Raw genomic sequence first — 26,181 nt, 5'->3', positions numbered from 1 at the left:
TGATCTCGGGCTTGATCCTTCATCTGATCTTAGCCAAAAACTAGCCTTTCATTGGAGGCTCTACTCGGTCTTCTAAAGGACACACCCCAGATCCACCCCTCCATGAGTGTGCAGGGCAGGTGCTCTTTACACAGGGTCTACTACCTTGTAGAAGGTCAGGAATCCTTCGGAGACTAGTACACCCACTGGGAAGCGGCCCTGCCAGATGTGAAGAGCACTTTCAGGGGTGATGTCTCAACTGTACAAGCTCAGTTCTAGTCAGCAGTAGAGCTCCTTGACAAAGGGCGTAAGTTGAGAGGCTGAATTGAAATGTTTTCAGGGGTCTTCAATGTCCCTCTGACCTGGGCTGCATTTTGTTCATGTCACAAAAGTCTGGAAGCAGAGATGCACCCGAAAATGGTTGGGGCACCCACCAGGAAGACATAAATAGGGAGAACCCCATACAGCACATCTATTCTGGCAGAGAGTCAGTGGTGGAAGTTACCAACAGACATAATCCTAGTGTCAGGAGTGCCAGTGGTCTTTATGATGGAGGGAAAGTAGAGTCAGAAAGTACGCTCGGGTGGGGGTTGAACAGAATGTTGGTGCTGCAAATGGTCTAATTAAGCTGAGACAGTGGCCAGAGGAAAATGAAAGAATTGGTAGCAAAGTTGTGACCTTGATTTGAGTTTAAAGGCGGCCAAGCGGTTGTGGCGGAATCTTTCTCTGCCATCTACCATGACTCTTCAGGTTGTGGTGTTCAGATTGCCTGATAGAGCTGGGCGCCCTAGAATACAGATGGGAGCTGCTTGAAACTGGAGTGGGTGCAGTGGGGGGTGGGGGGGAGAAGAGTTGTGCAGAGCAGTGGACAAATCCTTTGGAAAGAACGGGGATACAGTGGTGAGCACTGCTGCCTCACAATGCCAGGGTTACATTCCAGACTTGGGTGACTCTGTGTGGAGCTTGCACTTTCTCCCTGTGTCTATATAGGTTTCCTCTGGGTGCTCCGGTTTCCGCCCACAATCCGAAGATGTGCAGTTAGATGGACTGGCATTGCTAAATTGTCCCTTAGTGTCCAAATGTTAGGTGGGATTCCGGGGATCGGGCCTATGTTCGGATACTCTTTCGGAGGTTCCGCGCAGACTCGATGGGCCGAATGGCCTCCTTCTGCACTGTAGGGGTCCTGTATGGAAATTCTAGAAGTGACAGTTTGGGAAAGAGGGGAAGCCAATCTGGGAAATGCACTGGCCATGTTTAGACAGATCCACAAAGCCAAGCAATGGAAAAGACATGATGGATGGGGAGGTTAACGGTGTCAAACGTCAAGAGAGATTTAGGAGAACAGGTAGCAGGCAGGTGGTCCCAGTCAGAGGGGACATGGCTGAGAATAGGGCTGTTCGGTGCGGCAGGAAGGGCTGGCCATTGCTTTCTTACAGTTTCAAGAAGGTGATTTCTTCACTCTGGCATTTCCTGGGTGGAGACATGATGCATTATAATTTTAACATCAACCAACGGGTCTGTAAATCAGTACCAGAATGTAAACACACAGATCGGCTGTTTTTTTCTTCACCAGTATGAGTGTCCGTACCAACATACCAAAGATATATAGCACAATGACCTTCACTGCGCAATGGGTGGAAAGACGGACAAATAGTATAAATACAATGTGGCAGCTTCAAACCTGCTGAGCCCATCACTTTGCTAGAATTCCCAACCGTTCCAAAGAGCAAAAAGATGGAAAGGTGAAGCTTTGTCACTGGGAATCTCAGATTTTGTGCCGTTATTTTTCAGGCACGCTTGGCACAGTCAATGTGGATCATGTACGATGGAACTCTTTCATGTAAATTGGAGCTAGATTCGCATTGGAGTTAATATAGAAGAAAGTTCTGTTTTATTCATTCATGGAATGTGGGTGTCTCTGGCTAGGCCAGCATTTGTTGCCCATCCCTAATTGCCTTTGAACTGAGTGGTTTGCTGGGCCGTTTCAGAGGGCATTTAAGAGTCAATCACAATGCTGTTGCTCTGGAGTCACATGTAGGCCAGACCGGGTAAGGATGGCAGATTCCCTGCCCTAAAAGATCAGTAGTGAAGCAGATGGGTTTTTACGACAATCGACGATGGTTTTGCAATCATTAAGACTTTTAATATATTTAGAACACACCATTCTTGGAGGAAGAAAGGAATGGCTACCAGGCCTCCGTGGGTAGTCAAGTATTTGACCAAACGGGGAGTCAGGGAGGTGAAATTTTGAAGAGGTTTGTGATCGTGGAGGCAGAGGCGAGGCAATCTCGTGAGGGGGTCATCCAAAAAGCAAGGTTACGGTAATGGTAGCCTCGGTCTCCAGCAGTGCAGTGGGGGAGGGGAGTCCAGGGTTAAAGAATCTTAGGGCATGAGGAAGAAATAAGGCGCGAGCAAGTTGCTGAGGTAGAATGAAGTGAGACCTAAAGGGAACTGCAGATAAAGGCAAGAAGATCAAAGGTCTCAGATCATTTCTATGAATCTTTTGGTAAAAGACATTCAACAAACTCATTGAGACAACAGAGTAGGAAGTCAATTCCCAAATCAGTGCTGTTTATTTTATTAAGGAAACATACACATAAACACGCAACTTGCCTTCGGAATTTTTTTAAATGAATGAACATCTTGCATCAAAGTGCGTGTTGGTAGGGCCGCACGGTGGCTCGCTGGATAGCACCGCTGCCTCACGGCACCGAGGTCCCAGGTTGAATCCCGGCTCTGGGTCACTGTCCCGTCTGGAGTTTGAACATTCCCCCCCGTGTTTGCGTGGGTTTCGCCCCCACAACCCAAAGATGTGCAGGCTAGGTGGATTGGCCGCACTAAATTGTCCCTGAATTGGAAAAAAATGAATTGGGCATTCTAAATGTTTTATTTTTTTTAAAGTGTGTGTTGTTAGATTTTTGAATGAGATCTAGTCTGCAGACTTTACATATTGAGCAGTTCAAAGGCTGCCAAGGTCACGTTGAGGGTGTTTAATTGTTAAGGTTTTGAAGTAGGTATTTCATAGCAGATGAGAAGCAGCAACATCTTCCAGAGATGTTCCTAGCGATAGTGCCTGCACCTCATTGCAAATACATTACAACTGACTGGGGCTGGTCTAGGGGGAGAAAGAGCAGCTAGACAGAAAGAGGTCACAGCTCTTAACCTTTCTGTAAGTGAGTGGAGTTGAAAGGAAGTTGAAAGCCCAGGGTTTTATCACATAGGGTGCATAGGGCTTTAGGAGAGGATAATGACTCGTCATTAGGAGCAAGCTGTCAGCACCAGCTCTGCTACACTTCCGTTCTGTGTGATCCTCCAATTAACTAGCAACACAAACACAAATGCAGCAGTCCCTTAGGGACAATGAGGCCTCAACAATCAGGCTGGAGCATTTACTGAGAAGGATATGACCTGGAAAATGAGGGTGGTGTTCAGCCAGACTATACCAGCAGCTATCAGTATGCAGTGAGCCTGACTGAAGGTGGTGCCCAGACCTGAAAGTAAAACAGTTCAGCAAGTATCCTGGCAATGTCACAAGAGACACATCAAGCTGCAATAGCTTTCCCAGAGGCACTACAAAAAAAAGGTGCTCACACCGGCCAAAGCTGCCACCATGTGTGGGATGCAAACAACCTGCAGCCCATCATAATGCTTATCACTGTACCTTATCTCATTCATCCTCCCCTCCCCCTATCTCTCCATCCATCCACCCTCCCCTCCATCCACTCTCCTGCTCCCCCCCTCCCAAATATCACAGAGATCCACTGGCTTACAGTCACACAGGTGCCAATTCGCTTTTGGTGGCTCTCACAAGTGGCCAAGGTCAGTCTAGACAGTTTAGCCAAACTATTGAATCATGTGCGGCTTAACGCGAACCCCATTTCCAGCAGGGTGTGGTGGGAGGTGACTGATCAGGAGCAAGAGTTTCCTCTGCCTAATCCAGAGGCTCTGATATAAACCTTACTGGCCGAGCTCCTTGCTGGGATCAACAACGAGAGAAAGGAATTGAACCCAAGGTCTTTTTGATACGATCGGTTCAGCAAAGCCTCAGCCCAATCCAGTTATCTACTCACCCTTTGGTCAAGTGATTCGGAAAGAGATTGAAACTAACCCTGTTAATGATACCCCATCACCCTCCAACCCCCTCATGGAGTTGAGGACAGCGGCAACCAATAATTCACGCACAAGCAAAAACCTGCATGCAGCAGACCAGCGAATTAACCTCTTCTTTTGGAAACCATACAGGTGGTCCCACAGGTCAGGTCTGCTGCTGGATAAGTGAATGCTAGCCCAGCTAACCAGGGTGCTGAAAGCAGCCACGGCAGAGGCAAAGAGCGGCAAAAGAAAAGAGAGATCGGTGAGGAGCTGAGGAAAATGAAAAGGAACAGGAACACGCCCAGGATGAAGGGATAAGGGAACCCTGAAGATAAAGGGCAGCACAAACGTGAGTGGATCACTTAGAAAGCAGAGCCATTGAAGGACAACTGGATGGAGGTGTTGGGAGCGGAATGAAGAAGCCAGGGAGCAAATCGATAGTTGCACACGGTGGCACAATCCTTTAGGGAAAAGGAAACCCATTTGGCCGCACAATGCCAATGGTCTGTCGTTCTTGTTCCCCCATTTAGCAGCAGCCTTGAAGCATTCTGTGAAAGAATAATAAGACAAGCCGAGATCTGACTTTTCAATGCCAAACTGGTTTGCCAGGAAGCTTATCAATATTTGCATGATTGTCTTGAAAACACAAGAAGGAAACCAAGGGAAGAATGAGGGCTGGCATCAATCCAAAGGGCCTCATCCATCTCCTGGAGGACGACAAGTCAGTGCTTTCCTGATGCTGCCCCCACATCTGGTGTCGCTTGAGGAAGTTCGGAATCATTGCTGAAGTTAATGTGCACATCCTGCGGAACCAGCAATTCAAATCTATGAATAGAATGATGTCATCCAATGTGGATCGCCACGGGTTACACGGAATCCAGCAGGATTTTTAAAAAATTTCCAAGTGTATATTCATGCTGCAAGAGATAATAAATAGCCTTCACCCGCCTCATAACTGGGTGCTGCCACTTCCAGAACTGGGCGCAACTTGGGAATGCACAATGCAGGCTTGTGATCGGAAGATGCAGCAGAATTGGATTCAACTGGTTCTTGTGCCCCCGTGAAGTCTGGTGGTTTCAGGCGGACAAGGCCAGTCCCTCCTGCTGTCGACATGAATCATCGGCTGGGCCCCCAACAACCCAAAGGTGTGCTGGGTAGGTGGATTGGCCACGCTAAAATTGCCCCTTAATTGGAAAAAATGAATTGGGTGCTCTAAATTTAAAAAAGAAAAGGAAAAAAATGAATCATTGACTGGGGATATGGGTAATATTGTCACCGATGCACTTTGAAATGGTGGCATGGGGCGATGTAGACAAGCCCAGACATATCCGCCAAAACTATCCTACAACCAAGGAAATGAGCAAACCCTTCAAGAATGTCGGCAAGAATTCAGACGCTGCAATGCCACACTGTAACTCCAAACTGTGTCAGACTGAAACACGCTAGGCAAGGCAGGACTGGGCCTGTTCAGATACAGACCATTATAAAAAATCTTTATTTCGCACTTACTAATCAGGGCGTATCCAAAATGTGTACAGGTTAACTCATTAAATGCCAAATTCCATTCCAATTATGGCCAACTCCCATTATATTCTCACCCCACATACTCATCGTGCCCCCACCCCCCAGATACAGTCTGATTGTACAAACTCTGAAATGAAAATCGCTTATTGTCACAAGCAGGCTTCAAATGAAGTTACTGTGAAAAGCCCCTAGTCGCCACATTCCGGCGCCTGTTCGGGGAGGCTGTTACGGGAATTGAACTGTGCTGCTGGCCTGCCTTGGTCTGCTTTCAAAGCCAGCGATTTAGCCCTGTGCTAAACAGCCCCTGTCTGCCACAGTCTTGGCCACTAATTTAGCACAGGTCAGACATCTCTGGGACTTTCCTGGTCTGAATAGTTCAGATTCTTCATTGCCCTAACCAGTCGAACTACTGAGTATTTCTACATAGTCACTGCATAATCAGTGTGCACACCTTCACCACGCTGTCTAATTCACTACAGCACATCAACACAAACCATTGAATGGCAATGTAACAGATTTTTGCCGCGTGCCCGTCCTTTGGAATGATTAGCAGCAAATGTCAATTCAATGAGGCTGGACAGAGGTTTTATTTTGAGAGGAGGAGTTGGGAAGTCTATCTTCTTTGTGCGTCCTCAAACGTTCGGGCAGAATCGCACTGCAGTGAGCCAAACAAAGAGTTCACCACAAGGCTCAACCCATCAGCAAAAGCATTCTAAGAATCAGGCCCCACAAGAGAGCAACAACACATTTGGAACGGGCTGGCAACTTCTGCGTCAAGATTGTGAAATATTGTCTCGACTGCAACTTTAGACACTTTCCTAAGTGCTGACAGGTCACAGAGGAAACAGAATTGGTCAAAGAGGAAACAGAATGGTAAAAGTCTCAAGGAAAACTTTTTCATTACATCCGAGGGGCCAGGCAAAATGTCGACCCGAATTTTCCCTATCAAACCCGCTGTGTGTTCCCAGCGTTGGAAGTTATTTCTCTAAACTTTCTGGTTGAGTTTCCTGAATTTTTCAGTCTTAGCAGAATAGGACACGGGCGGCGAAGGTTAGAAAACATATCGGTGTTCAAATTTAGCCCTGGTCGAGATAATGCTGGCTTCCGTTCTCCTGTGGGCTACAGCGCACTAAAACAAGGCTTTTTGCCTTTGGGACAAAGCCCAGCTGGATAAAAGTCTCTCCCCCTCCCCCCCCCCCCCCCCCCCCCCGCCATGATGGGGACCAGGACTGATGTGAACCCCCGCCCCCCCCCCCCCCCCCCCCCCCCCCCCCGTGATGGGGACCAGGACTAATGTGAATCAACAGCTTAAGTACATATTTATGGCTTAACACTGCCCTGGAGTCACTCCACAATAAAATTGGATACTGGCATAAGGCTAAAGAGGGAGGAAATTAAAAACATCATAATCACAGCTGAGCTCATAATGGCACCCATAAATTAGCACATTTGAAAATTAAACACATTCCCATTTGCAACAGGATATGGCGACATTGTTGCAACAAACTCCGATTAAAATGTTATGTACTGCTCCCTCGTAACCAAGGGCTGTTGATCAGCCACAGGTCAGCACTAATACAGTTTTATGGATGATCCTTGGGAGTTGCTGTTCATATTTCAGTCAGCATTGCGTCCTCATTTGACATGGGTAGCTTCTCATGTCAATCATCTCTGTAGGTTGGGCAGCACGGTGGCGCAGTGGGTTAGCCCTGCTGCCTCATGGCACCGAGGTCCCAGGTTTGATCCCGGCTCTGGGTCACTGTCCGTGTGGAGTTTGCACATTCTCCCCGTGTCTGCGTGGGTTTCGCCCCCACAACCCAAAGATGTGCAGGGTAGGTGGATTGGCCACGCTAAATTGCCCCTTAATTGGAAAAAATTAATTGGGTACTCTAAATTTTTTAATGCTGGGGGGGGGGGGGGGGGGGGGGGGGGCGGCCTGTGGGGGGGGCTCCGATGGGGTCTGGCCCGCGATCGGGACCCACCGATCGGTGGGCCGACCTCTTCTCCGCCCAGGCCTACCTCCTTCCCCGCGCGGCCCCAGAACACCGGCGATGTTGGTGAGGGCACGTAAGAAGTTCCCCACGCATTTGCAGGATGGCACGGCCCAACTGCGCATGCGTGGGTTGGCGCGGCGGACGCTAGAGCGGCAGGAACCGCTCCAGTGCCGTGCTGGCCCCCTATGGGGGCCAGAATAGGTCGTGCCCGGGCCCTGTTCGCGCTGTTGTGAAATGCGACGGCGTTCACGGCGGCGAGGGCACTTGGTCCGCGCCGCGGAGAATCGCTCCCCATTTTCTTCCTTCCTTCCATGAAGGTACTTATGGCGACTGGAGTAAGCTCCATAGGTGGCAGGTGCTTTCCTCTAGTATGCATTCACATCTGACGCAAGGGGGCGGTTTGTCAACCTCAAACGATGTTCCCCTCACTCTCTTCCCTGGCCCAAAGGCACTGAAGCAAATTGTAACTCCATGGATAAGATCAGTTAACTGGGGGTGGCAGTAACTGGGGGTGGCAGTAACTGGGGGTGGCAGTAACTGGGTGTGGCAGTTTTGTTTAAATCCAATCTCGTGATGGTGGCTTCCAGGCAAGGCCGGCATTTGTTGGCTATCCCTAGTTTCCCTGTTAAACGTGGTGGTAGGCCTTCTAGTAGTTTGATGCAACCTGCTAGGCCTCTTCAGGGGAACATCTAAGAGTCAACCACATTGAGTCACATATAGACCATACCGGGTCACGTATGGATCATGCTGGTAAGCATGGCCGGTTTGCCGGGTCACATATGGATCATGCTGGTAAGCATGGCCGGTTTCCTTTACGAAGGACATTACTCCTGGAGTATACAGTTCACCAATTAAGGACTGCAATTCGGGGGAAGGGTAGATAGAATCAGAGGAATTACAGCACTGAATGCCAGCTATTCAGACCTGTGCCAGGTAGCAATCTGGTTAACCTCAGCAGGACAGATTAGCTGATTAACAAGGAACCGATCTGAAAAGCAGGGACTCTGATCATCAAGGTGGAATGAAAATTCTCCAGACATTTAATGGACTCTTAACACACTGCGGACAATGACGGTGAAATGGGGTCAGTTGAATTTACAGCAAGAAATAAATCAGTCTCTTCATTATCATCCCAGATCCTTGAGGCATTGAATCTTTAAGTCAGGATAGATCCCAGTAAGAAGTCTTACAACACCAGATTAAAGTCCAACAGGTTTGATTCGAATCACTAGCTTTCGAAGCGCTGCTCCTTCATCAGGATAGACCCCAATAGACCATCAGGTGATGTTCTCACTCACGCCGCATCCACCCCCCCACCAGAAATAGTACCGACATTTATTTAATCAGTCAAACATCGTTTGTGAAAGGAATGGGGAAAGAAAAACTTCCAGAAGGTCTAAAGCTGGTCTGTCTTCGGATTGATTGTGCCATTACATGCCAGAGTCGGGTCACGCCTGACCGTCGAATAATGCTGCCACAAAACAGCCAGGCAACCTTCCACCCACACACTGACCATTCAACTTCAAAAGATAACAGGGTGACTCACGCAGAAAAAAAAACGTGGGTGGGGCATAGACAAAGACTGAGGCATATGTCCGGTTATCAGGCCAGCTGGAAGAGGAGAAGCATTATGGCAGCGAGCGAGCTACACTCTGGCCTGTCGAGATGAGCCTCGATCTGACCTCGCCTGGGAGAGCGACTCGGTGATAAAACCAAGGACTGAGAAAAGGGTGCTCGAGAGGGACGTAGGGCAGCAAGTCCTCTTGTGGCACTAACATGGCATGGATATTTGTTTGTTTAAATGCTTCCGCCAATGGAAAACAAAAAAAAACACTCGGACGGCTCCTTTTGGCAAGCACACAAAATAAAATCTCAAATCAGGTCAAAACTGGAGATGGGGTTGGAATCATTCCCATGTTCGTGTTAGTGAGAAGTCCCTATGCTGAGCAAAGAATGATACATTGCCTTTTCAAAAAAATTAATTCCAGGTCCCATAACCAGTCAACAAATGTGAATAAAATCATCAGCAATTTGAGGTTTTCAAATAGCTTTGGGCTGGCTGTGATGGATAGAATCCAGCGAAGCAGTCATTGTATGTGGTTCACCATCATGGGGGGAATTCCACTAATCCCAGTGCATCCACCCTACCCACAAACAGCAGGCAGACCACATGGCCTACTCCAGTTAACCGTAACCACCCCAGTCTTCGGTCAGCCTGACAGATTCCCTGCAGCTGTCTTAGACTCATACCCTCCACATCATTCTTGTGGCTGATATTTTAAGCCACAATTCAATCAGGTGTCATTCTGGGGCGGCACATTGGTTAGCACTGCTGCCTCACGGCGCCGGGGACCCGGGTTCGATTCTGACCTCGGGCGGCTGTCTGTGTGGAGTTTTCCCGTTCTCCCCGTGTCTGCATGGGTTTCCTCCCACAATTTGAAGATGTGCAGGCCAGGTAGATTGGCTGTGCTAAATTGCCCCATGGTGTCCAAAGATGTGGGCCTGGATTCTCCCTTCTGGGGACTAAGTCCCCATGCAGGCAGGAAAACCGGCGGCAACCACTCCGGCGTCAACAGCCACTCCAGCCGGCGGCAAAGGGTCAGCGCGAGTTTGTGCATGCGCGGAAGGGCCGGCGTGATTCCGTGCATGCGCAGACCGGCCGGCGTATTTTCGCGCATGCGCTGGGCGTTCTCTTCTCCGCGCCGGCCCCCGGGCAACACGGCGGATCCCTACAGGGGCCCGGCGCAGAAGAAAGAAGTGCCCCCAAGGAACAAGCCCGCCCACAGATCGGTGGGCCCGGATCGCGGGCCAGCCCCCCGTGGGCCCTCCCGGGGTTGGATCCCCCTGCGCCCCCCCACTGAGGGCCATCCACGCATACTCATCTGCCAGGTCCCGCCGGTGCGTTTTGTAGCCACCTGAGTTGGCCACTTCCCGACTTAAAATGGAGAACAGCAAAGGCTGAAGGAAAATTCAGTCAACACAGGCAAAAACTAGCAGGTGCAAGTTTACTGTGTATTAGACTCTGCAGAAACCCAGACAGCATCGATACAAGCAGCCATCTGCATAGTAATGTAGCAGCCATCTACATAGTAATGAGCGATACCCATGAACAATCGAAACATTTTTGAGGTAAACAAGGCCAAGCCAGACTCCTCGGCGCCAGCAGGAGCCAACACAAAAGAGGTTAACGGACACTTAAAGACCACCCAACGATCAGGGAACAGCTCCAGTATTGGAGAAATCGATCCAATCGATTGGAACAAAGTCCAATCACCTAGAACCAGGTACAGGGTCCGCCCTGAAAGGCGGGAAGCCCCTGGAGACTATAAAGTAAAGCCCCCAAGTTCAAATTGTTCTTCTTGACAGGGTCACTCAGCCACGCGAAGCAACCCCTGAGGGTGAACTGTCCAACGGCCTCCAAGAAAGTAAGTCTCAAGTCAATGCTCACTACGAGATAGGTGCTCCCAGGTACCAATCCATACCAGCTTTTGAATCCCGCAGTCTCAGAACCCGAACGAAAGGCCATTTGTTCCCCTGACCTGGTGGGCCAGTCCGAAGCTAAGTATAGGCCTGTTAGTTATAGAAATAGCCTAGAAAGTAGAGTTTATGCATGAGTAGTGATTACTGTGTATAATAAATGTGTATTGAATTGAATCTTACTAATTGGTGTGTTGAGTTATTGATCATTACTTGAACTTGAACCTCGTGGCGGTATCATAAAGATACCTGACGACTCGAGAGCAAAGGTTATAAAACGGAGCCAATTGAACCAACCAAAAGTTAGCAACAGTTTGTTGAGTGATTCACGCCGGCGGGACTGGCAAAACCTGGACGGCCGCTCGGCCCACTGGGGCCAGGAGAATCGGCAGGGGGGGGGGCGTTGCCAACGGCCCCCAACTGGCGTGGCAGGAATCCCGCCCCCGCCCAAAAAACTGCGCCGGAGAATACGGCAGCCGGCGTCAGGCCGGGATTCGCACCTCCCCCCGGGGATTCTCCGACCCGGGAATCCCGCCCGTGGAGTTTAAGTGGGGTTACGGGGTTCTTTCGGAGGGCCGGAGCAGACTCAATGGGCTGAATGGCCGCCTTCTGCACTTTCGGGATTGTGTACAACCACACGCGCACACAAAAAAAATATAAAAGGAAAAAAAACATCAAAGATTTTCAGTTTTGAAATGTGTTCACATCTGGCGGCAGGTGACTGTCTTCACACCAAGTAATTGGAAATGCAATGGGGACAAACTCAAAATACCAGTTTGTACCAGTCACACCCTCACCAGCAGAGGCTATCAAAGCACCAAGACTCAACCCCAGCTGCCTCATTTTTCAAACTCCCATATAATTACTCAGGTGACAGGAGAGATGTTTGGTAGCGATCAGAAACAAAGTTAAAGCTGCAGGAGTGAGCAGAAAAATAAAGAAATACTGATTAGCTGACGCCAATAGAGTTTGTTTAATCTCTGCCTCTGAGTACCAGTGTCGATTTAGAATGCCGCATTACCCATTGCCTGCTTAGATACTGGTGGAACAAAGGCCAGCGACTTCAGATACTTCACTCTCGGGCTGATATTATACGGAGAAAGGGAAGCTTGCTTTTGCAGAGGGGCTGCGGGGTGGTGGGTGATCGAGGCAGCAAAAGCACATAGTCCAGCAGGGAAATCACTGACAAAGCTCTCAGAATTGAGCAGACAAGCTAAATGCCAAAGTCACCGCCAGTCTGGCTTTCAAGGTGGATGTCTGGAAGTTTCGAAACTGTGGCCCACACACCAATCAGTGGCCAGATTGTTCATACAGTGTCTCAATTTTGAACCTGTGTGGTTTTTTAAAATAAACTTAGAGTGCCCAATTTATTTTTTCCAATTAAGGGGCAATTTAGTGTGGCCAATCCACCTACCCTGCACATCTTTGGGTTGTGGGGGCGAAACCCACACAAACACGGGGAGAATATGCAAACTCCACACGGACAGTGGCCCAGAGCTGGGATCGAACCTGGGACCTCGGCGCCGTGAGGCAGCATTTCTGTGTGTTTTATGATGTGCAGGCATCAGTTATTGAGGTAATCAAAGATTTTTCACACCGTCTACATTCATACATATGGTGAAGCAAATATTAATTCCATTTTCACGTAAAATGTACTTGGTAATTTTAAATGAATATTGACCGAAACGATTACACATATCGATTATATGGTGCTTTGGGGAGGAGGGCATTCGTGTATGACCATGCCAGGCAGAACATTGAGGCAGTTTGTTTAGTCTCGATTTCTGATGGTTAGTTAGTCTGGTGGGTCAGAGAGAGGATGCCATTCACACCATGTGGGTTGGGATTGTTGTCTGTGACCGGGTGAGTGACCAGTGGTGGGAACATGTTGGAATCCCAGAAAAGCCCCAAATTGGGCTTCGCGCCGGGGCGATCATGACTCATTTAAATATCCCAACGCCGCAGTCACCCGGGGGTCAACTGCCGCGTCTACGAGGCCTCAACCGGGTGCCGATTAGTACTGGTTTCCACATGTGTGGACAAGGCCCGATGGCACCTTGGGGGGTCTCGGACACCATTAGAGCATCCTGAAATGGGGGGGGGGGCATAATATACACCAGTATATCATGGTGCAGATACACACACACTGATGGACACACAGTGGGACCAATCAACACACACGACACCGCAGCCAATCACCAGTTAGAGCACACTCACTATAAAGACAGGGAGCATCAGAGTTCCGCTCATTCGGGATGCAGCCTCCTACAAGGACAGAGCTTACAGCTTACAGCACAGATCTTCACCATGTGCTGAGTGCATAGACTGGTTCGGACAGGCATAGGTCTTTAGTTTAATCTAACATCGTGTTAACCCACAGTGAAAGTATGTTCAACAGTTTTTAAACTTAAAAAAATAGTGTTGCACTATTTTAAGTGTTGGTGGCCTGTATGTGTTCCACAGATCCAGAGCACCCAACACAACATGATACCAGGCGTTGAGGGATATTAGAACTTCTTAGACCTACCTGCAAGTGATCTGCCTTCCACCAGCATACAGCCATCCTGCAAAATGGACAGCGTCTGCCCGCCGCCGCTCCGCATCACCGGTAACCTAGGGGCCAACTGGAAGATATTCAAACAACGCTTCCAGCTCCACCTGGAAGCCACAGACCGGGAAGCTGCCTCAGACACCAGGAAGATCGCTCTCTTCCTATCCACGGCCGGGGAACATGCCATCCACAGTTTCAATTCTCTCACCTTGATGATGAAGATAAATCAAAATTCAAGACGGTCCTCCTCAAGTTTGACACTCACTGCAACATAGAGGTGAATGAAAGTTTCGAGCGCTATGTATTCCAACAGCGTTTGCAGGGTAAGGATGAACCTTTCCAGTCCTTTCTCACCCACCTCTGCATCCTTGCGCAGTTCTGTAATTACTGGCCCACCTCCAACTCCATGATACGCGACCAGATCGTTTTCGGTGTTCAGTCGGACCCCCTACACCAGCAGCTCCTCAAGGTAAAGCAGCTCACCCTAGCGATTGCCATCAAGACCTGCGTGCTACACGAACACGCCACTAGGCGGTATTCCCACATCCAAGCGGCTGAAACGGCGTGGCAAGGTCCCCTCGAGGCAGAACGGGTCCAAGCAATCGAGCAACTCCAGGGCCTCAGCCTGGATGAGGGCGGCCATTTCGCGCGCTTGTGCGCACCGAACGAGGGGACGGCGACATCGACGAACGTACTGCGCAGGCACGCACCACGTACAGCCGCACCGCGCATGCGTGGTGGCGCAACGAACCTACTGACGCTACAACGTGCGGCAACTGTGGCTGCACCCACTTAAAGCGGCAATGCCCTGCCAAATCCCGACAATGCCTGAGATGTGGCAAACTTGGCCACTATGCTGCTTTATGCAGATCAGCTCGGCCTGCCAATTCGTATCGCTCCGGCCAGACTCGCAGGAATGTCCGGGCCATTCAGCCCATGGTCACTGAGTCCAATGCGGACCTACGACCGGATATTGACACCGAGGACCCGAAGGCACCTTTTCGAGTCGGTATCGTTACAAAAAACAGGGTGACCCCAAAGCAAAGAATCCAGCCTCTATTGGTATACAGCATCGATCCAGACAATGAGTGGTGTGCCACCCTTACGGTCAACCGGTCCCAAATACGATTCCGCCTGGACACTGGTGCCTCCGCCAATCTCATTGCGCGGTCTGACCTCCAAAGCCTTTGTGTCAAACCAGCCATCCTCCCATCAGCCTGCCAGCTATTAGATTATCATGGCAATGCCATTGCTGCCAGCAGCTCGTGTCAACTTGAAGTGATGCACAGGTCACGCAAAGCCATCCTTCCCTTTGAAATCATGGGCTCCTCAAAAGCCTCCCTGCTTGGCGCGCAGGCATGCAAGCTATTGAACCTAGTTCAGAGAGTTCACTCTCTCTCTCCTGCTGACGCGTCTGCCTTTCAGGACACCGACTTCAGGGCGCAGCTCGACGCCATTATTAACCAGTACCACGATGTCTTCAAGGGCATGGGCACGGTCCCGTACACCTACAAGATTTTATTAAAACCGAATGTCACGCCTGTGGTGCACGCACCTCGCCGGGTCCCAGCAACCCCTTAAGGAACGCCTCAAGCAGCAGCTGCAGGATCTCCAGAACCAAGGAGTGATTTCCAAAGTCACGGAACCAACCGACTGGGTCAGTTCCATGGTATGTGTAAAAAAGTCTTCCGGCGAATTGAGAATTTGCATTGATCCCAAGGATCTAAATCGCAATATCATGAGGGAGCATTATCCAATTTCCAAGCGCGAAGAGCTCACATGTGACATGGTTCGTGCCAAGCTCTTCAAACTCGACGCCTCAAAAAGATTCTGGCAAATCCAGCTCGATAAATCCAGCAGGAAACTCTGCACATTTAATACCCCCTTTGGCAGATATTGTTACAACAGGATGCCGTTCGAGATCATATCTGCATCAGAGGTGTTCCATAGGATTATGGAACAAATGATGGAAGGCATTGAAGGTGTTCGCGTCTATGTCGATGACATAATCATTTGGTCCACCACGCCGCAGGAGCATGTTAGTCGCCTCCAGCACGTATTCAGACGTATATATGAGCATGGCCTCCGCCTCAACAGGGCCAAATGTTCTTTTGTTCAGACGAAACTCAAGTTCCTTGGGGACCACATCTCCCAATTGGGTGTGCAGCCAGATGCAGACAAGGTAGCTGCCATCACAGCTATGAAAACACCAGAGGACAAGAAGGCGGTCCTCCGATTTCTGGGTATGGTCAATTTTTTACGGAAATTTATCCCTAACCTCGCCTCTCATACCACGGCTCTCAGGAACCTGGTCAGGAAGACGACAGACTTCCAATGGCTCCCTGCCCACGAGCGCGAATGGAGAGAACTCAAAACCAAACTGACCACGGCCCCGGTCTTAGCTTTCTTTGATGCAGCAAAGGAGACCAAAATTTCGACCGATGCCAGTCATTCCGGCATTGGGGCAGTTCTCCTCCAACGTGATGAGGCCTCATCATGGGCCCCCGTTGCATATGCGTCACGTGCGATGACCACGGAGCAGCGCTACGCGCAGATAGAAAAGGATTGCCTGGGCCTTCTGGCCGGTGTGGTTAAGTTTCACAATTATGTCTACGGACTTCCTCAATTCACCGTCGAGACCGACCATCGCCCGCTGGTCAATATAATACAGAAAGACTTGAACGATATGACGCCTCGCCTCCAGCGTATTCTTCTCAAGCTGCGGCAATATGACTTCCAGCTTGATGCCCATGTGGCATTCGCGGCCTCCAATCTACCTGCCACGGATGAACGCCTCGTCCAAATTCGCCGCGAGACGGCGGCTGACCCCTTGCTACAGCGTGTCATGCGCCACCTAACGGTCGGGTGGCTCAAGGGCCAATGCCCTCAATTCTATAATGTCAGAGATGATCTGGCGGTAGTAGACGTGGTTCTTCTAAAACTGGACCGCATTGTCATCCCGCATAGCATGCGCCAATTTGTCCACGAACAACTACACGAGGGCCACCTTGGCGTGGAAAAGTGCTGCCGACGGGCCCGAGAGGCAGTGTACTGGCCCGGCAATTAATGACAACATAGCCAACACAGTGCTCAACTGCCCCACTTGTCAGCGCTTCCAGCCGGCCCAACCACGCGAGACCCTGCAGCCCCATGAGTTGGTCACGTCACCATTGACCAAGGTGGGCATCGACCTGTTCCACGTGCTGGGTAGAGACTATGTCCTGATCGTGGACTAATTTTCGAATTACCCGGAGGTGATGCGGTTGCACGACATCACCTGGTCTGCGTCATTCGTGCATGTAAAGAAACATTTGCTCGACACGGCATCCCGCTCACGGTTATGTCGGACAATGGCCCCTGCTTCGCCAGCCAAGAAAGGTCCAACTTTGCCAGGCGGTACAATTTTGCCCATGTGACATGCAGTCCCGTCTACCCCCAAACCAACAGCAAAGCGGAGAAGGGAGTACATATCGTCAAACGGTTCCTATGTAAGGCTGCCGATGCTGGGTCCGATTTCTACCTCGCCTTGCTGGCCTATCGCTCCGCCCCGCTGTCCACTGGCCTGTCGCCAGCCCAGTTACTCATGGGTCGTACCCTGAGGATGACGGTGCCGTCCATCCATGTCCCAGACCTCGACCACGTTCCGGTCCTTCGCCGGATGCAGCTGTCTCGTGCACAGCACAAGGCGGCTCATGACTCCCGTGCAGCTGATCTCCCTGCTCTGGCTCCAGATGACAACGTCCGCATCTGTCTTCCGGATGGGGGCTGTTCTACAACCGCTGTTGTCCTTCGGCAGGTGGCTCCCCGCTCGTTCCTGGTTCGTCTACCGGATGGCTCTATTCTGCACCGCAATCGACGCGCCCTTCGTCTCGATCCACGCTCGCCACGTGATCCTCCACTGTCGCCTCACTCTCCTGCTGACCCTGCCACGGACTATGCAGAGCTCCCTGTCACTCTGCATCCCCCTGACTCTGACGCAGTCCAGCCCGCTCCTGAACCGGCGGCTCTCAACCCACCCTTGAGGTGGTCAACCAGAATTCGTCGCCCACCTCAGAGACTTAATTTATGAACTTTGCGGACTTATAGACTCTCTGAATTGTTTTGTTGCTTTGTTTGATCGTTTCCCTGGTTTGTATATAGTGTTGATCTCGTTATTCTTGGTGCATACTGCTTCTCTGCACCAGGCACCTTCCCATGTAAATAGCTTAGTTCTCACGTACGTAGTCCTGTAAATATGTCTTCGCACCCTACACGTAGCTAGGAACATTCTCACCATACATTATTTATTGCCACACACATACATTCTTTTATAAAAGGGGGGAATGTCATAATATACACCAGTATATCATGGTGCAGACACACACACACAGTGGGACCAATCAACACACACAACACCGCAGCCAATCACCAGAGCACACTCACTATAAAGACAGGGGGCATCAGAGTTCCGCTCATTCGGGATGCAGCCTCCTAGAAGGACAGAGCTTACAGCTTACAGCACAGATCCTCACCATGTGCTGAGTGCATAGACTGGTTCGGACAGGCATAGGTCTTTAGTTTAATCTAACATCGTGTTAACCCACAGTGAAAGTATGTTGAACAGTTTCTAACTTAATAAAATAGTGTTGCACTATTTTAAGTGTTGGTGACCTGTATGTGTTCCACAGATCCAGAGCACCCAACACATCAGGGGGGTGGTGAGGAGATCAGGGCAACTTTTCAGAAGTAGCCTGACCTCGGAGGAACCGATCTCGCCGGTGAGTTCAGCTCCCCAGTGCCGGGAAATTTCAAAGATGGCCTTGAGTCAGGAGAAACTCCCCAAGGCATCAAAAATACGACTGAGTGCTGTTGAATAGCGGTCTCCATCTCGGCACTGCAGCCGCCGCAAAACATCCCGCCAAACACGCCCAAGAGCGCCCTTCAAAATCTTTCCGGTGAATCACACCCATGATCGTGCCTTCTCTCCTACCCCATCCCGATGTCTACTGCAAACCAACGCACCAGTGATTCCCCCAACTAACAGACATCCAAGAGAACACAAGAAAGAGGATTAGGCCATTCAGCCCCTCGATCTCCGCCCAACCATTTATTAGTTCAAGGCACAGCTAACAAGCACCTCTCTGCTCCATTTTACCACCGTGCTTCATATCCCTAATCGAATGAATATCCCAGTCTTATCAGCCCCAACCATACCAACGTTCCCAGCCACTTAGAGACAAAAAGAGTTTCCAGTTTCTAGCAAGCAGTGCTTCATCCGCAGGCGGCCTAACTCAAAATTTACGGTCATGTCTCCTTGTCCTGGATTTCCCTCCACCAGCATTTTGATCAGATCACCCATGCAGCACCAAACCATGCCAACCAGAGCGTTGCAGCTTTGATCCCCAGTCCGTTGCGAGTTAGCACATCTCACTGATGGTGGCACTTTCACTGGATCAGGGAGGAAAATGGAGGCAGGCGTCCTCCTCCCGAGCACTAACCAGTAAGCTGGACAGCACAAGGAGGAGGAGGGATCGCCTGCCCCTGTGGTTAAGACCCTGCTGATGTGACTTGCCAGGTGCACCCAGGAAGGGCGCGACCATTTGGGTGAGGTAATGGAATGATGCCCATGGAACCTGCATCCCAGCAAGTGTCAAAACCGGCAGGGGAGGATGGGATGGGTGTTGGGGGGGTGGGGGGGCTGTGCGCGAAAGGGAGGGGGACTGACACAAAGGTTTGCCTGACACAATGCAGCCAGGCCCTTTAAAATACAGAATGGCAAAGTTCAGAATACTAGAACATAGACTCCTGCCCCCGGGGAATACCAAAATGCCTGTATAAAAACAACATTCATCACAGGAGAGTTTGATGCTACTGTTGCAGTCAGCCTAATGCCATGTTTTCCTGTTTCTCAATGCTTTAATGACCAGGTTGTATCATAGTTCGAGTCGTATATTTCTCTTACTCTTTTTTTTTTTTTAAATTGGTGTTGTTCCCCTGGCAGCTCCCGTGGTTTTGCTCTGCTGAATTTCAGTCTGTGGTTTTACATTCCAACACTCCAGGGCAGGACTGCTGAAAGATTCGAAATTCTAGCACATTAACCCCTACCCTGCCGGACTCCACCTGCCCACGCTTACGACAGGTGGGGGTGTTTGGCACGGACTCCTGCCCAATTAAAATGTGGGACTTGAACGACGGCATATTGTCCCGTGTACAGCATCATCAAGTCGAGTCTTCAAATCAAAGCGTCCAAAGCTTTGAAGCACTACGTTCAAATTGAGACCCACTGCCCTCAAGAGGATCTGTCAAAGCCGTGCCGACGATCCTGACTCACGGACATGACGCAGCATCATGTTTATAGACGGATTTTGTTGAAAAGACCTCACGGGTGCCTTTTGAACTTCTTTGTCCTCCCAAATTCAACCTCTCCTGTACCCCAGGTACTTCGCCAAGCCCGCCCTTCATACAAGTAGGCAGTAAGTATCTTCAGGCTATTTTGTTTTGGAAAGTATCACAAGCAGGCACAAGTCTGTCTTCACCCACATGTCCCACGCAGTTGCCAGCCCCAAACACCCAGTCAGTTGTTTAATATTATAAATTTAGAGTACAACTATTTTTTCCAATTAAGGGGCAATTTAGCATGGCCAATCCACCTGCCCTGCACATCATTGGGTTGTGGATGCGAGACCCACGCAGACACAGGGAGAATGTGCAAACTCCACACAGGTGGTGACCCGGGGCCGGGATCGAACCCGGGCCCTCGGCACCGTGAGGCAGCAGTCTTAACCATTGCGCCACCATGATGCCCCTCCAAACATCCAATAATGATCAAGGGCAGTGTGTTTGCCCAGGAACAATGAACCTCATTGGCCTTAAGCAATCAACTCAGCGCAGAATAGGAATCAACGTAGAACGTTTTGTGGCCCGTGTGACCCTTTCACCACACCAAGCCATCACTTTTGAATTGAGGCCCATGGGCTCGGCAGCGATCACCTGCTCAGGGGGCCTATGGGAGATCTTCTTCAGTGTGAAAATCCCTACCTCCCTCTTGATGAACTCTTATGTAAACACATCCTGGTAAAATTACAGATTATCAGATTAATTTTAGAAACAGATGATTTAGACCTTCTTTAAAGAAGAGTTGGGTGGTGCCAACCAGTCTGACACCTCTGTCTGTCTTTAATGTGCAGGGTTTGTTTAGCAATGAAAATATCCAATATAACTTTGGGCCCTGCCAGGTTTGACCTACAATTGGATCTTGTACAAAAGGTAGATTATCCAATTCCTCCCCAAATATCACCCACTAATCTTTTTATACATAAACAGCACAGGCTGATCAGAAGGCTCCCATTACAGTGAAGAATCATTTGCTGCATTGTAACAAATCCAAGGACCTCCAAGCTCCCAGTTGCATGACTGCGCATTCAACAACCGAGTGAGAAGCGTGAACTGACACGGGGCTTGTACAGAATCCTGTCGCCCACTAAATTCAATGCCTTTGTCAAACAATGCTACCTCCACCTTAGAAGTGCAACCAACGTCCTGTTTTGCAAGTGAAGGACATTCCACAGCGCACTGGTCTATAATTAGCCAGAAAGGGTGCACAAAGTCCAGGGGAGGCCCAGGCAGAGGAAATGGGTTGGTACACACAGGATTACACAAGCTCCCTACAGTTAGAGCAGCTTCTCCTCCCCTCCTCTTTGGGCAACTGACACATGTTCTCATTTTTCTCTCAGTAGCTTCCACTCCCAGAGAGACCAAAGGGAGCTGCGCACCTGGGAAGCAGGTTAATCATTTATCAAGCCCTCGATTCATCTCACCTGCCCAATCGAAACACCTCGTCTGCTTCAAAAACGGTACTCGGGTTTATTTTAAGAGGTCAAATACCAAACTACCGTTTGATGACACAAACATCAGGAGATTGGCATGGGGGCAAGCAATATTGAATGTCGCCCTGCGAGACCACTCTTGGAGCTGGTTTTGCACTTAGCCAGAGCTTGCGAAGGGTTTGGGAATAAGAGTTGATCCATTCTGGAATGAAACAATTCAGCCCTAGTCGTCGTCAGGAAGGACAATCTGTTTTGGAAATTATGGGGCATTTGAAATGTCAGGTTGACCCGATTAAAGTTTCAGGATCCTGTAGGGAATCCAGTCATTTGTTCTGCCAGGGCTAGACGTTAAAATTAGGACCGAGCATTAAGAAGGGAAGTCAGGGGAATTTTATTTGCCCAAGAGAGTTGTTCTCGGAGAAGAACGCGGCTGCAAATAAGGTAAATGTAATGGACAATTGGACAGGTTTATGGAGTGAGAACTGTTCCAGGAAGATGGTGAGTAGATAGGTCAATTCATCAAACAAAAAAAAAGAGCAGGCTTTTTGACCCTTACCTATTGCTAAAGGTTCTTTCCTGGCAGAGAGGACGAAAGTTAGCCACACCGTCGCAGTTAAACCAAGAGATCAGAGCTAAATACTTAACATTCCAGCCTCACTAACCCATTGCAGGAGCTGCACACAATGAAACGATATCCCCCAGGTTTTTTGGCAGCATTTTGACCACAGCCCGGACAGGAATGAGAACAAGACAAAAACAAACCTACTCCCCATTACTACATAGTAAAATTGCCTAAAATCTGGGCGGGAGGGGGGTTCTTACCAGTAACAGCGGGGAGGGGGTGGGGGAGGAAATCTTACCAGTAATAGGGGGGCAGTAACTGTGGAATGTCTGTTTATTATATACGGTGATGGAATTTCACATATGCCTAGAAATAGGGAGGGTCTCCAGTAAATCACTGATGAGTGATGAAGGCCATGTCTCATTAAACAAACTCGTTACACAACAGTGCCCATTGTCCGACAAATTCTTTCTATGACTATCTTCCCCTGCCCCCTTTGTCTCCCACCCCCTCCATCCCACCCCCGGCAATGTATAACGTTCCCTCATCAAAATTCAAATCTGGCTGTATTCAGTGATCGGCACTCTCTCACCCAGCCACCTTCCTTCTGGTGCAGCAGCAAAGGGAATTCAGTTCCTGAGACTAGAACCAACACAATTATCCATCTGTGCAACATATATGAAGCAAAACAAGGAAACAAATGCATCCTCGCCCGAGAGTTTCCCAGTGGCGTGGGGTGGCTTCAATACTGCAGAATCCCGCTGCTGGCGAACAGCACGCCACCGGGAAACACACGGCAGGGGCACTGGAGAATTCCGCCCATGAACACACCACAAAAAAAAGGCACTGGTTTCTGACAGAATGGAATCTAACGCAAGCAGATTGTCTACCAAGATCTGGCTACAAACTGACCTTACATATGGACCATAACAATATGATCTAATAAGAACAGAAAATGCTGGACAATCTTAGCAGGTCTGACAGCATCTGTGGGGAGAGAACAGAGTTAGCGTTGAGTTTGGATGACGGTACCACAGTGGTTAGCACCGCTGCCCCACATCTCCAGCGACCCGGGTTCAATTCCCGGCATCGGGTGACTGTGCAGAGTCTGCACGTTCTCCCCGTGTCTGCGTGGGTTTCCTCCGGGTGCTCCGGTTTCCTCCCACAGCCCAAAGATGTGCATGTTAGATGGATTGGCCATGATAAGTTGCCCCTTAGTGTCCAAAAGGTTAGGTGGGGTTACTGGGTTACGGGGATAGGGTAGGGTGCTCTTTCCAAGTGTACACTCGATGGGCCAAATGACCTCCTCCTGCACTGTAAATTCTATGATCTATGATTCTTTGTCAAAGCTGAGAGATTGTCCAGTATTTTCTGTTTTTGTTTCAGATTCCAGCATCTGCAGTAATTTGCTTTTATGATATAAAGACACTCACTCCACCTTCATTTCAAACAAGAGTGTGGGACGAAGCAAACCGCAAAACATTGTTCAAGGGTGGGACACAGGAGATGATTGTTACTAGAATTTCTGCATTTCTAGCCATCAATAATATAACTGTCAACAGAAACAATTGAAATAAACCAAAAGAGATTAAGCCGGAACCATGTAACAATGCATCAATTGATAGAAGTACAGCCCTCGCCATATATAATTATCTGCCCCTTTTATTTACTCCCAAACTACTGCACACAAACAGAAATCGGTCCTCATTTTATTAGACAGGAGGCCAGAATGGATAACATTTAGCTTCAATAGCGGCACTTACCTTGGCAAGTACCATTCACTATCTCGTATGCAGCCTCGCACATGCACTGGCCAACTGGAACCAGCCATTCCCCATCACTGTTGCAGTACATCTTTGGTGGCTCGTGGGCCACTGCATGATCTACACAAGTCCCGATAACTTCAGAGAGTACTTGAGAATCTTCCCCGGCTATTGTTTCTGGAAAGGCAGCCATGTTGCGCACATTGGCCGGACACTTCTTGTAGTACACTCGCACGGATACGAGTGCGACGCAGGCACCGACATCCTGAAAAGCCAAATAGAAGCCCTTCTGCTTTAGCGGGCCAACCGCACGCACCTCAACATTAATCTTAACGTTTCGGGAGTCTACGTCCTCTTGTCTCGTGACTTCATCGGGCGCGATGGTGTCGATTTTTTTGAACTGGCTCTTCCTGAAGATCGTTCCGTAATCAAAGTCTGACTCGGCATAGTAGAGGTTGAAGGTCTCCTTGCAAGAGGTCTCAATGTCGGGGAAGCTGTTGCAATCGCGCACGGTGAACTTGAGCTCGATGAACACGCGCTGCGCATTTCCGCGGTAGATCCAGTTGGTCCGTAACCAATTGTCCTGATTGCCTTCGACCACATTGCACACACTGTACATGTAAATGGGTGTGTCGTTCCACACAGTCTGAAGAAGATCCCACTTTAAAACAAGAACGGGAGAAAAGAAATGCAAGTGAACAGCTACTCAAAGGTTGATGGTGAAGGGTTTCATTGAAAACAGAAAGTTCTTTACCTCCGCCCTCCCCTCCCACCCCCATCTTCTCTCCTCCATTCCAACAGGTGGAAACTTTCTAAGTTCGGCATGAGTCACCTCCAGTGAGCCTCTTGTGTGAAACCATTCACAATTTTATTATTTTTTAAATTTAAAGTGCCCAATTCCCCCCCCCCCAATTAAGAGACAATTTAGCACAGCAAATCCACCTACCCTACATATCTTTGGGTTGTGGGGGTGAGACCCATGCAGACACTGGGAGAATGTGCAAACTCCACACGGACAGTGACCCGGAGCAGAGATCGAACCCAGGTCCTCGGTGCTGTGAGGCAGCAGTGCTAACCACTGCACCACTGTGCTGCCCTACAGTTTTAGTCACTATTAAACCATCGAGGGACATCATAACCAAGCCCAAGTCTGTCCTCGTCCAAACACCACGCTTGTGCACTTCCTACATGAATCACTGGTGCCTATAGGGACAGAAACCACAACTGTGAGTGACCATTCTCTAGCCAAGGGGCGATATGGAAAGTTGGATCAAGCGGGTTAAGATGGAGAAGTCCAAGTTGCTTCAGTGACCTCTGACCCTTGGCCAGTAAGCACAGAACTACACATCCATGACTAGGTTCAATTGTATTCAAAGGTGATGCTTCCAGAGCTGGATAGCCTGTAAACACTCTGATAAAGAAGGCCAGTTAGAAAAGATGTAAGGCGGGCAGCCCTGGGGCTACATCCCTGAGAGAATCATTGCTTCTTAGAAGGACAAAGCCGCTGGGAGGTGGCAGGGGAGAGAGAACAGTGAGTAACCTAGACTTCAAATCCAATTAATTCATGCCAGCAAGACAACCTTTCCAGTTCAGTTATGCCACCTGCTGTAAACAATCACACTTCTTTTCCCCATAGTCTTTCAAATAGCTGCACCCCCCCATTGAAAAAATAATTCATCACCAGCTTTAGTGGAATTTGGAGGTGGATCTGACCAACATCAATACTTACAGCTACATTATATGGATTGGTCAGCCAGCCAAGCTCTCCGTGAGCCGAGGCAAAGTCCAACAGGTCAACTGAAGAACAAAAATATAAGAGAACGTGTGTTAGAATGATCAAACGGTAATGCACTCCACTATGTGATTTATAAAAACCATTCCACAAAAGATCAAACACAGAAACCAGAGAACATGCAAGAACATTTATCTATTTTTCCTATTCAGTTAAGTATTGGATGGAATCACGGTCTGGATGAAATACTGACAGAGATATGTCGCTGTATAGAACATCCGAAAATATCCAACTCACGACTGTTTTCAAGTCTTTCGCTGAAGAGTTTGCAGGTGACCGTTTAAAGTTACGTGGATTTCAGATTGCTGTGGAAGAACTGCTCAAGATTTTTTATTTCTTTTTTTTTTTAATTTAGAGTGCCCAATTCATTTTTTTCCAATTAAGGGGCAATTTAGCGTGGCCAATCCACCTACCCTGCACATCTTTGTGTTGTGGGGGTGAAATTCAATGATTAGAATCTGGAATATAAAACTAGTCTTGGTAATGGTGGCCCCGAAACTATTGTTGGTTGTGGTAAAAACCGATCTGGTTCGCTATTTCTTTTAGGGAAGGAAATCTGCCGTCCTTACCCGGTCTGGCCTATAGGTGACTCCAGACCCCACAGCAATGTGTTCGACCGTTAACTGCCCGCTGAATTGGCCG

The 26,181-nt window shown here is 49.2% G+C and overlaps 1 protein-coding gene across 2 annotated transcripts in view; it reads right to left on the bottom strand.

Annotated features, from left to right (window-relative positions):
- The window catches only part of epha2b (eph receptor A2 b), a 68,906-nt gene that overhangs the window by 35,534 nt on the left and 7,191 nt on the right, over positions 1 to 26,181 (bottom strand). For both annotated transcript variants that reach the window (XM_072478289.1, XM_072478290.1), the window contains exons 2-3: positions 25,477 to 25,544; positions 23,748 to 24,408 (exon numbers count right to left, since the gene is read on the bottom strand). In XM_072478289.1, coding sequence (XP_072334390.1) covers positions 23,748 to 24,408; positions 25,477 to 25,544 — 729 coding nt within the window. The remainder of the gene's footprint in view (positions 1 to 23,747; positions 24,409 to 25,476; positions 25,545 to 26,181) is intronic.

Source organism: Scyliorhinus torazame, chromosome 16 (genome assembly GCF_047496885.1).
Source record: "Scyliorhinus torazame isolate Kashiwa2021f chromosome 16, sScyTor2.1, whole genome shotgun sequence".
NCBI classification, from domain to species: domain Eukaryota; kingdom Metazoa; phylum Chordata; class Chondrichthyes; order Carcharhiniformes; family Scyliorhinidae; genus Scyliorhinus; species Scyliorhinus torazame.
Note: the sequence above shows the minus strand (reverse complement) of the source record. Positions and strands in the feature narration are given on the sequence as shown.